Below are 11,862 nucleotides of genomic sequence, written 5' to 3'. Positions count from 1 at the left end.
TAATAGAGAGAGATGACCTATTTTCCATCTGGTGATCGTTATTGGTGCTTCTTTTACTTACAAGATAGAGATGCTTGCAGTCCTCTCTTATTCTATATATGCATGTATCAGCCATTCACATTGATTATTTTTGGGCATCAATTATATCCATGTAATTCTTTTCTTCCTCCTGGCATAATGTTTTGGGTATGAACTGTAATTGACAATCTTGTACAAATAAGATCGAGTTCTTGAATTGCATTAATTAGTCATGTGTACTTGTACAACTAAGATGATATGCTTAGGCCCTCTTATTATATTTTGATTACAAGTCCAGTTTGATCTTTTGACACATTCTCTGTTCCATAAGACAATATCGATTTTACGTATTGTTTTAAAATTTCATATCATTAATCATCTCATTTTTTTTCCACCTGTCAGGCCGTCAAATGATAGAGCATACAAAGAGGCTAGTTGAAGAAAGGTTCACAATAGTTGGTGGTTACCAATACAATGCTGAGGTAGGCTATTATTTAGCAACTAAAGGCATTTGTAACCTTTGAACTGGATCAGTAATGACAAGAAGTACACTTGTTGTATTGGTGATAGTCCAAGTTCTTGAAATCATAATGGGTGATCTGATCCTAACCAAGATTTCTACTGTAAAGCTTGATATTATATTTTTATATTTGAATCTAGGTTGTATATGGAGATACAAATTCAGTTATGATACAGTTTGGTGTACCAAATATAGAAGAGGCCATGACGCTAGGGAGGGAAGCCTCAGATTATATTAGTGGTACATTTACAAAGGTACAGTGTCAAGAATTTTAAATATCTGTGAAGCCTCTAGAGTTGTTAATGATGTTTTTGTAGGGATGAATGTTTTAATTTAATATCACCTTTCTTTTTAAAACTAATCTTCTTTTGACATTCCACTTCCATGAGATCTTTGTAAATATGCACAGGACAAGATGATCAGTTATGCTTTTTTGTGGCTTATCTGCATCTGTTTGGTGCATCTTTGGCATCTAATCAGTGTGTTATTTAACATATGCTTTTATGCAGCCTATTAAACTAGAATTTGAAAAAATATACTACCCATACTTGTTGATAAGCAAGAAAAGATATGCTGGGTTGTTGTGGACAAAGCTAGATGCTTATGACAAAATGGATACTAAAGGTGACAAACCTGATCTTTTTGTTTCAAAGACAGGCCTTAGTGTTTGTGAAGGCTCAAAATGCTCTTAGAAAAATAATTTATTTGATGCCTTCTTAATTATTAAATATTCCTGATCTTTTAAATATTCCATATCAACAGGCATTGAAACAGTGCGAAGGGACAATTGCCTGCTGGTGAAGAACTTGGTTACAGAGTGCCTTCACAAAATACTCATTGATCGTGACATACCTGGTGCAGTGCAATATGTCAAGAACACTATTTTTGACTTGTTAATGAACAGAATGGATTTGTCACTTTTGGTGATAACTAAGGTGAGAACAATGAATCCTTCTGCATGTTTATGACCAAATTTGTTTGACCATTTGTTACTTTTGAAATGGAGAAAATATGATAGGGGGAAGAGGAGATTTACATTGCGAGCAAGTCACTTATTACATATTCCTGGTTTCAAGTGTTAGAAGTATATACTATATACCTAGTTGGGGTAGGCCATGGAAGTTTCCTTTTTAAGTCTGTCATGTTTCTTCTCCCTACATTCTGTACTTGGAAGGGATTCAGTCAATATTTACTGCTAGCAATGGGAGGAAGAAGTGTCAAGGGAGGCTCTTATACAATTGAAGAGAATCAAAACATGACAATATATAATATATCTGCATTTTTAATCTCATCCTGAGAAAAATTGATTACTGTTTAGCTGCGGCAGAAACAGATGTTTGCAGGTCATATCCTTTATCAAGGCTATCAGCATATTCTTAAGGGCATTGTTGTTTGCCTGTGCTAACAATCTCTTTGTTGAGTCAGGGTCTGACAAAGACTGGAGATGACTATGCAGTCAAGGCAGCACACGTGGAACTAGCTGAGCGCATGCGGAAGGTAAATACTGGAAATAACTTCTCAGAACAAGTATAATGAATGGTGCAATGCCTTCTGGTTCCATTTCAATCCTATCTCTCTATTTTTATTACTGCAGTGCATCTAAAGACTCTTGTAATATTTTGCTTTTTATTGACAATGAGTCCATTGTTGGATTTTTTAAATTGATGTCGTGTTTTAAAGCCAAGTTTCCCCTGGTTTACAGAGGGATGCTGCAACTGCTCCAACTGTGGGTGATCGTGTTCCATATGTCATCATAAAGGCTGCAAAAGGTGCCAAGGTAATAATTAACCCCTTCTGTGCTCAGCATAAGTCTCGATATTGCACTAAAAAATGGTTATTTTAATTATTTTGTTATGTTTTATTTGGAGGCATAATTTACAGAGGGATTATGGATATTAATTAACCCCTTCTGTGCTCAGCATAAGTCTCGATATTGAAGTAAGTTCTGTCATATTCAAGACCACCTCTACATATTCCGTAGATTAAAGGCTGAGTAGAATTATTCTCAAAAATATATCGTAGATTAAAGGCTGAGTAGAATTATTCTCAAAATTCTAGATAGTAAGCACTTATTTTGAGCTACATTATGCTTGATCTTGATAGGCTTTTAAGCCTGTTAAAATTATTATCAAAACTCTACACGTTCAGTGCTTATTTTGAGCTCCATTGTACTTGATCTTGCCAGTTTTTTCAATTCCTTTGGTCTTTTCCTTTTCTCAGCTTGTAATTTGCCAAAAGCATAGATGTTCAGTGCTTATTTTGAGCTTCATTGCACTTGATTTTGACCCTTTTTTCATTTCCTTTGGCCTTCTCCTTTTCTCAGCTTGTAATTTGCCACCGAAAAGCATAGACAAACTTTACAAAGAAACGGTAGCCAGTTTCGAACCCTGCTTAAATAACTTTCAGAGGTAAGAGCTTTTCAAAGTTTCCTATTATGCAGAAAGAAATCAAAGTTTAGAGCATAGGTTTTTTCAGTTTTATTTTTGTGCAAGTGTTTGGACATGCCAGAAAAGAATTAACAACGCAGGGAGCCTGGTTACATCTGAGCCAGTGGCTGGAAAATGCTCTTTGCTTCTTTCGCTTCACAATCGTATACACACTCAAAAATGTATTGAAGGTATGTACGTAAATATAGGTTTGAAACCCCTTACCCATGTTAAAAGACGTAGAATTTTCTATTTTAAGAAATAATGAGCAATGGTTAGCTACAAAGTAGAGTATTAAGACTTATACTTTTAGAGTTTCACGCAGACAAGGCTTAAATATCACGGACTTTACTCCATACTTTGATGAGGTTCCATTTTTACATGCGTGCCATGACCTTAAGGTAGGTATGCAGGCACCGAGAGGTAAGAATTGAACATATGGCATTGGTGAGCCATTCGGGTACTTGAGGTAGCTATGCTGGCACTCAGAGGCAAGGATCGAACTTAGCGTTGGTGGGCCATTGGGGTACTTTCTGAGTAGTAGGCATGAGGGCACTGAGAGGTAGGATTTGAATTTATCCCAGCGTAATGCTTATCCAAATGTTACAGACCCTAACCCATCTCCATGCTCTAATTAAGGCCTGCATTTTAACATTTGTTGGTTGGGCTGTAGGAATTTATCATAATTATCTAGGTTCGAGTCTAAGAATGGGCTATGCTTGAGAATTTCGCTCTTGCCAAAAATTATGACTTATTCTTCTTTCTTCATGGATATAAATATTTATTCAATTCCAAACGGAAAAGAACATGTCTAACATTCAGGAAGAAAGGGGGATCCCTTGAATTGCTTGTATTTTCAAGTTTGTTCATGGATATGAATATGTTTAATTCCACATGCAAGAAAACATGTCTAACCTTCGCGAAGAAAGGCTGACCGCTTTTCTTGTATTGTCAAGTTTAGTCCCTTTTTATGCTCTGCTTCTTTTACTTTTCTTTATTTTTGTTTCATTGTAGGAACACTCTTGTACCTATTCCCTTGAAGCATAATATATAGGGTGGAAAAACTTGGCTAGAAGTGTTAAATACAGAGAAGTGTTATATACGAGGATGTATAAGTTAAATTTGCGATAAGCCCAGTGGGCTAGTTTAACTGGTTGCTTTGGACCGACCAGTTTCAATTGGAGATTGTTGCAAATTTCATAGGTTCAAGTCCAATAGAATGTGACAAATCATTTTCAGGATTTCCTCCAGCTCTACTTGAGTTATGCATGTCGTCAAAACAAACTTCTAAACCATTTGAATGAAATGATAGTTGGAAGCCATATATGTTTCTGGAGGACCAAAATGATGAACTATATCAAAACTTTGCTAGTTAGAGGAAACATAGCCACAAGAATGACCTGGTTCACTTCTGGGGTAAGGAGAAATTGTTGCCGCCACGGTTGCACTGTGGAAGCCATCGACAGTATAGACCTGTAGCTTTCCCCTGCAAAGAAGGGGAAAAGGAAGTTGTATACGATGATGAGCATGCAAAACAAAAAGACCTATGATAACAAAAACATCATATATTCAACAAGAGCCTTACCTGCGAAGGTTGGCGTGTAGTGGGTGATAATGTTGAAAAACTTTCCAGGAAGACCTTACGCTTTTGTTGAATGAACCTAAGATCCAAGTGAAATGGGGAAAGATTTATCCAAGACAGATTGAATATATGATGTTTCTGTTATCATAGGTCTTTTGTTTTGCATGCTCATAGAAATCCACCGTTCGATCATATTTCAAAGCTTTAGCACTTGTTTTTGAGAGAGAAACCCCAGAAAATATCGCCTGAATGGCACAGTTTTGAGGTCGGTGAAGAAATTAGCGACTCGATTAGGTTTTGAAAGCTTCCGCGTTCTCTTTCCCGTTTGGATGCAAGTCTTTTGATAAAACTGTAAATGTCTTATATGTAGTACTTCTTTCTTTTGTGAAAATCTGCAATTATACATTGTGATGACTTGTACCGTAGAAATCTTAGGTTTATTTAACACTTCATGAGTTTGCAACTGTGTTCCCCTCGGTTATGATTTTCTGAAGTTTTTGGTTGTTGGAATTGTCTAAGTCTCCAGCCTTGATATCCCCGATATCATTGCTACAAGATATAGAGCTGTTGCTGGTTTCGTTCAAGTAGTCAAGCCTTTTTTTGGATTAAAAACTGTTGCACCACAGATAATTGAATATTTTTCGTTTTAAATATCTATATGAGTGGTATTCTGGGGCTAGCTTGTGGTTGAGATTTACAAGTTGGAAAAATTTAGCCTTTCTTGTTTGATTTTGAGAAGTTTTCAAATAACTGCAAATAGTTTAACTTCACGACTTGCTGTCATAGGCTGCGTATTTTAGTGTAGAGTTACCTTCCCTAATTTTGTATAGGGAGCTCATGTTATGTCGTTATTTTGAGTCCTATTATTGTAGTGATATGCATAAAGGCTTTCCTACTTTCTAGACATTTGGTATTTTGGTCTTCACATTTTTATTACTGTAAGTTGTATATTAGGCAGTGTTAAGTTTCATGGCTTTAACATTATTTCTCCTATGATAGGTGGAATATTTTCGTCAACTGCTTAAGCCTGTAACGTAGATGGGCAGTTGGCATTCTTAGCGTATCAACCAGTTTTTATTTTCAAGCTACCTTTATCTAAAAATACCGATCTTGCGGTGGAAGAGAATATGGATGGGCTAATGTGGTTACCATCATCCACATGGACCTTATGACAATTGTATATGGTAAAAGCAATTAATCAGCACACACTGTGAACTCATATTCATTTGGTATGCTTATTATGATCTATTACGCATCTGCTATTTTGCTATTCCATATTCAATAGAGTTGCAAACAGATGAGATATTTTGAAGCTTTAATGTCTGTCTTACATGATTTCATCGTGTGTTTATACAGCTGGTGATTTCATTTCACAAAGATGAGATATCAGCTGCCTCATTGCTTTATCCATGTAAAGTTGGATTTCTCAGGAAAGGCGTTGAACTTCCTTCAGGAATATCGTCATTTGTGTGTAGGAGAGTTTATGACACTACGAACAGGTGTTTATGCTGGTTAACTGATCAAGACTACACTGATGTAAGTTTTCCCACACCATACCTGGTTAAATGATGGAAATAGGGCACTTGTTTAGATTTTCATTTTTTCTATTTGTATATCTAAATGTCATGCTGGGTATGCTAAATACATGTTTGAAGGGGCGTTTATTTTGGAGGAGTATTGTTGTCCTCAATGACTTGAGAATCAACCTACGAGCAGCCTCTGCTGGTCAAAGTTCAAATTTGTCTATGATGCAGTGCAAGTATAGAACACGTCCAAAGTTATTTGAGTCTTTGGACTCAAGGATCGAGGTTTGACAAAAGACGTTCAATTAGCATCATATCTATTGATGCCAGGTCGTTGGTCCCTAAAGAAATCAGATACCGGATGTTGTAAAAGTTCTACTTTACAAGTGAAACATATCTGGCAGATATTGGATAGTCCTTTTTGTTGATTTTTTCTTTTCCCTCCAACTTGCATTTCAGAACATCTTTTTCCCACTTTTTCCATTTGATATAATTGCTATTTGGAGCTAATTTCCAATTTTAAAGCAGTCCAGGATTACTCTACATTGATGAACAAAGTTAGATTGAAGGTTTAAAATTTAAATGGATTTGTGGTACCAAGGTCCCATTCTTCTTGAATTTTCCGGAAGGGGAGTGTCTTTTGATTTATTGATTGGAATCCTGTCCAGGCTGACTTTTTAGATTAAAGTTATTTGACAGTGACATGGATTTAAATAAATAGATATAATGGGAGGTGCAACTTTTGTGAATGATTTCTTCCTCAGCACTATTTTGTAGGATGGCTTCTTTATGTAAAAGTTTTCGTCTGGATATAATGACTAATGTGTTTACTTGGGCTCAGGCATATGAGAAATCTGAGGATCCAATTTACGTACTGGAGAATAACATCCCTATTGATCCACAATATTATCTGGAGAATCAACTGAGCAAGGTGAAAGACCAAAGCATCATCACTTGCAGTTTATGCTCTTTTTGAAAATTTCACTAGTGTTTCAAATATATCTTGATAGATAGTAATTCTTTCCAGCTAAGTGTTTTTTATTAGTGCCTGTTTTTGCTCTGTAGCCGCTGTTGAGAATATTTGAGCCCATTTTGAAGAATGCAAGCAAGGAGCTTCTTCATGGTAGTCACACACGAGCAGTTTCCATATCAACTCCTTCAAATAGTGGAATTATGAAATTTGCCAAGAAACAACTCAGTTGTATTGGTTGTAAAACACCTATCAGGTATTTAGTTAATACAAGTAGAGGGTGTCCTGCATGTGGTTTCCTTGCTTATAGTAGTGCACAATTGAGAGTAACTATTATTTCAGTTTGGCGCTTTAGAAAGCTACTAGGGTTCATCTTTTTGATGTGGAAAAATCTATGAGGTTGCATGATTCCATGCCTGCTCTCCTTGTAAGAAACTGTCTAGCTTTCTTATAATAAGAATGTCTGGTTAGGTTGCTTCATACTGAAATTCATGATGTTACTTGATTTCATGTTGCCATTGCAGCAAAGAAGATCAGACACTTTGTTCACATTGCAAAGGAAGAGAAGCAGAATTGTATCAGAAAACAGTTGCAAATGGTAAGCTGGTATTCTAATACCATTACTCTTTATTTGGAGAATTTAAAGTAGGCCTTGTGTCTATTGTTATCACCTAGATTTTCTATCATATGACACTAATATTTGATCAATGTCAGTGAGGGAATTAGAAATTCTCTTTGGTAAACTATGGACACAATGTCAGCGGTGCCAAGGCTCTCTGCACCAAGATGTTCTTTGCACAAGGTTTTTGAATGCTATATTTCAAGTATTACATTTTCATAACATGATTTAAATTTACATTATGGATGTATTTTGTAACATTTGTGTGATCATGTATTTGTTTTTAATTAAAAGGATTTTTTTTTATTTTAATTTTTATGTTTACAATTACTATCTCTTTTATACTTACATTGATGTCCTATCCTTATTGCAGTCGTGACTGCCCAATATTTTATCGTAGGAAGAAAGCTCAGAAAGACCTAACTGAAGCAGAGGTGCAACTAGAGCGCTGGAAGTTTTGAGGATGCTGCCTGTGTAGCTTGTAGTTTTTTGTATTATCGAATATTTTTGTTTTCCTGAATTTTCTCTGGTGTATGTTTCTCTGATTTAATGGACCAGGGAATTTATTTGGTCCCTGAATCAGGATGAGCATGGTTTATTTATTGTACAATAATTGTCAAGTCCTTGTTATTTAATGTTAACCAGTTCGATATATATTTTCTCCTTGCAAATGAGATGGAGAACAATGGTTCCAACTAGGACATATGGAGTAGGTGTGAATATAAAGCTCAATCATTACGGATCTATTAGCTAAACCATAGTTAGTGCTATACTTAAGCTTATTGAATAGGGATAGATAGCGATAGGTTGGGTCTGTTGTTATAAGTACTCTTATCTGCTTATGAACATGGTAATACATGTGTTGTAATTACCGTAATACTTGGATTCAGGTTAGGCTTATTGATAGGTCATAACACCCTGTATTAGTGGCATATGAGTAATATGTGGCTATCTTATTACGATTCAAACATATTAGTCTCCTGGTTAGTATGATTCCCATTAGATAGAATGACTAGTATTACTATAGATGCCAAGTTTTCTCGGTTCCAGATCATAGATTGACGAGTGACCATGGGGAACATAGACGGCTTATAGGCTGGTTACCTCAAACGGTAGTTATGATACATACTTCCCAAGGCACACCCTATAAATGCAATGTGCACGCATATCCCAAATTTTAGGAGAGCACACACTATAAAACATAGATCTGCAGGCTTACATATGTATATCCAGACATGCATATAGTTGAATGGATGGATGGATGGATAGGTAGATAGAGATGGATACACAGATAGATTGGCAGGAGCAAATCCGAGACAATAGTTTGAGTAGATTTATTTTTTTTTAAATAATTTTTGGCAAGAGCAAATCCGAGACAATAGTTTGAGCAGATTTATTTTTTTTTAAATAATTTTTTTTATTGTCTCTAGAGAGACAATAGTTTGAATTATGGACATTTATTTTTTTTGAAATAATTTTTTATATTGTCTCTAGAGAGACAATAGTTTGAATTATGGACATTTATTTTTTTTAAATAATTTTTTATATTGTCTCTAGAGAGACAATAGTTTGAATTATGGACATTTATTTTTTTTTTAAATAATTTTTTTTATTGTCTCTAGAGAGACAAATTAAATTGTCTTTATAGAGACAATAATAATATGTGTTCTATATTGTCTTTATAGAGACAAATTTTTGAGACATTATATTTTGAGACACCCGCTTAGAGAGAATATTTAAGACAATATTTGAGTTTCTTTTTGTCTCAAGTTAAGACAATTGACTCAAATATTGTCTTAAAACCCCCCTACATGTAGTAGTGAGAAAATCCCGGCCTCCAAGATTACGAGATACACACGAACAAGTGCGGTGCCATGGCGCTGGACGCATTGATCAAAATCAAGAACGAAATCGATCCCTTGCTTGCCTTCAAATGCTCTTGCGGAAAGGGAATTTACGGTTCGTGTTCCATGAACAGCGATGGGTTTAACATGTTAGCATGCCTTACAAAGATCAATACTGCCTCTAATAAGGCTTCCACTATTACCCCGTTGCCCCACATGTGGGTAGTGAAGGATCTGTAGCCAATTTCTATAATCAGTTTAAGGTCGTTGAACCCTCGCTAAAGAGGAAGACTCCCCCACCCAATGGGAAGGAGTCCTTGCAGAGCAAGGATGACAGGGCTAAGTTGGATGGGATGTACGAGTGTATTCTCTGTTCTTGTTGTACTACTTCCTGCCCCAGTTATTGGTGGAACGTTGAACGGTCCCTGGGAACTGGTGCTCTGCTTCATGCTAATAGGTACACAATTTTGTTAAGCTCCATTAATTTTTTGAACAATTGCTGCCTACAATTATGGAATTTAAACTGCAGTCTTTCCTTAATTTATGGAAACCAACTGCAGTAATTTCCTTAAGTTAAGGAAATCAACTGCAGTTAATAAATTTATTGTTGGGAGCTACTGAAGTGGTCCATTACTCCATCTGGAGTTCTCTACCTTGATCTGTGGAACACCTGACACATAGCCATCAGAAGCTTGATGGAAGCTTGGCTATAAATTTATCTGTTTGGTCCCCAAGCTTGTATCTCAATCCCCTTCAGTTTTTACACCATCTAGCTGAGAGAGCAGAGCTTGGAAGTGCCTTCAGATTTTCTGTATTTTTTTTTTCTTTTGCTTGGATTGAAGCTGGAGCATTGTTTTCAGTAAAGAAGCAACTGGACTGTGGTTTGCATCAAGAACATCACCAATGGCTGGAGGTAATTTATATTTCTGGGCATTAAGTTTCAACGATTCATTTAGTTTTTCCGCATACAAAATCGTTGTTGATTTCAGTTTCCATTAGCATTTGGTATCGGAGCCGTTTATCTCTGCCTTGGTGTTCTCTCGCCGCCCTTTTGTCCTTCTGTGCACCTCTTTCGATTTGTACATACTGCCTTTTATTTTGAAAATAATCAAGTCTGCAACGCAATCTACTCTAGTTTCATTTTTATGTTTCACCATAATGATGTTTTTGGTGAAATATGGACATTTTGGAAATTTAATGATGTTTTATTTTAAATTATTTTAATTACTTATGTGCTTTATTTATGTGGGGCTTGCTCAGCTTTAGTTTTGGAATATAATACTGTTAAAATTAAAATTACTTAGGCTGACCCACCGCCTTAATTTTCAAGTATAAAAAATTCACAGTGGAATTTTTTGGTTTGATTTACTTAAGTCTGTGGTTTCTGTTTATTACTTCAAAAAGTTTGTCATACACGCGAACACCTCACCAACTGGCTGGCCCATAATGATAATGCTTTTCCGTCTTGGCCTCTAAGGCACGGGGAACTGCCAGATTGGTCGGTTGTTTAATGGACCCATATCCCCTTATCATTTACAAGCTATCAATTGACTGAATGTACAGAAATAGCAATTAAGGGCTTAACTATATGGCTTTATTCCAATGTTGATTTTAATAAAAATCGAATAAACATTAAAACTTCACTTGCTGCGGCTTTAAACTCTCCAACGGTGGTTATGTAACACATGGCATATGTGTTGATTTGTTTCTAACATTAACCTTTCCACGCGAATGTTAGTTATGGAATTTTTAATATAACCCAACAAGAAAATTAAGCACTGTTGCATCTGAAGCTTTTTTGAGTGTTTAATAAATCAGGAAGCTTCTATTACCAGTGCACTTGGATTTTTATTCAGAAAATAGAACAAGGATCTATGCTAATATAGATTTGATTACCAGTTCACTTAGATTTTAATTTTATTCAAGAACTGAAAAATTTGCTGCAGTATTCATGATTTTGTTTCATATGTATTGACCCAAATGTCCTTTCCACGTGGGCCACGTTGGTTATATTGGTATTCTGGTTTTTGCTATTCTATGTATGCGGGATTTTGAGAGATTGAAATTCTGCTTGTATGCCATACCGAGTCTTTATTTCTCATTCGGGCAATCAGTTTTTGATTCCATGATTATTCCGCATGAAGTTTAGATTTAGCATTGTTGAAATTTAATTTAAATTTTATTTATCTTGTGAGCAAAATAGCTTGTTTGCTGGTCTTTTTTTTTGTTTTTTGTTTTGTTTATAAATTGAACAATCAATTTGCAGTCATTTACGGTAATGCTGACTGCTTTAACCTTAATTTTGATTTTGTGATGGAGTTTATTTAAAATGTCATTTTGACTTACTCCTTTCAGTAAAC

General features: G+C 35.6%; 1 protein-coding gene and 1 pseudogene across 1 annotated transcript; both read left to right on the top strand.

The window, feature by feature from the left end:
• The first annotated feature begins 1,280 nt into the window (after positions 1-1,280).
• On the top strand, positions 1,281-8,161 carry LOC149153721 (DNA polymerase delta catalytic subunit-like). The gene is made up of 8 exons (XM_089445301.1): positions 1,281-1,473; positions 1,964-2,035; positions 2,241-2,315; positions 6,911-7,000; positions 7,135-7,295; positions 7,564-7,637; positions 7,754-7,841; positions 8,032-8,161. Exons 1-8 carry the CDS (start codon positions 1,435-1,437, stop codon positions 8,117-8,119), a joined length of 687 nt encoding a protein of 228 aa, XP_089301427.1. The 5' UTR covers positions 1,281-1,434; the 3' UTR covers positions 8,120-8,161.
• Positions 8,162-9,487: 1,326 nt separating this feature from the next.
• The window catches only part of LOC149153720 (succinate dehydrogenase [ubiquinone] iron-sulfur subunit 2, mitochondrial pseudogene), an 18,308-nt pseudogene continuing 15,933 nt past the window's right edge, over positions 9,488-11,862 (top strand).

Source organism: Pinus tabuliformis, chromosome 9 (assembly GCF_031772625.1).
Source record: "Pinus tabuliformis cultivar Carrire ecotype Pingquan chromosome 9, CPIR1, whole genome shotgun sequence".
Classification (NCBI taxonomy): domain Eukaryota; kingdom Viridiplantae; phylum Streptophyta; class Pinopsida; order Pinales; family Pinaceae; genus Pinus; species Pinus tabuliformis.
This window is presented reverse-complemented; position numbering and strand designations above follow the sequence as displayed.

Excerpts from the sequence above, each read along its gene's own strand:
- LOC149153721 (XM_089445301.1), top strand. The coding sequence starts at position 1,435 with ATGAACAGAATGGATTTGTCACTTTTGGTGATAACTAAG. Across the intron at positions 2,036-2,240 it reads TAGCTGAGCGCATGCGGAAG|AGGGATGCTGCAACTGCTCC; the intron begins GTAAATACTGGA and ends CCTGGTTTACAG. Across the intron at positions 7,296-7,563 it reads GGTTGTAAAACACCTATCAG|CAAAGAAGATCAGACACTTT; the intron begins GTATTTAGTTAA and ends TTGCCATTGCAG.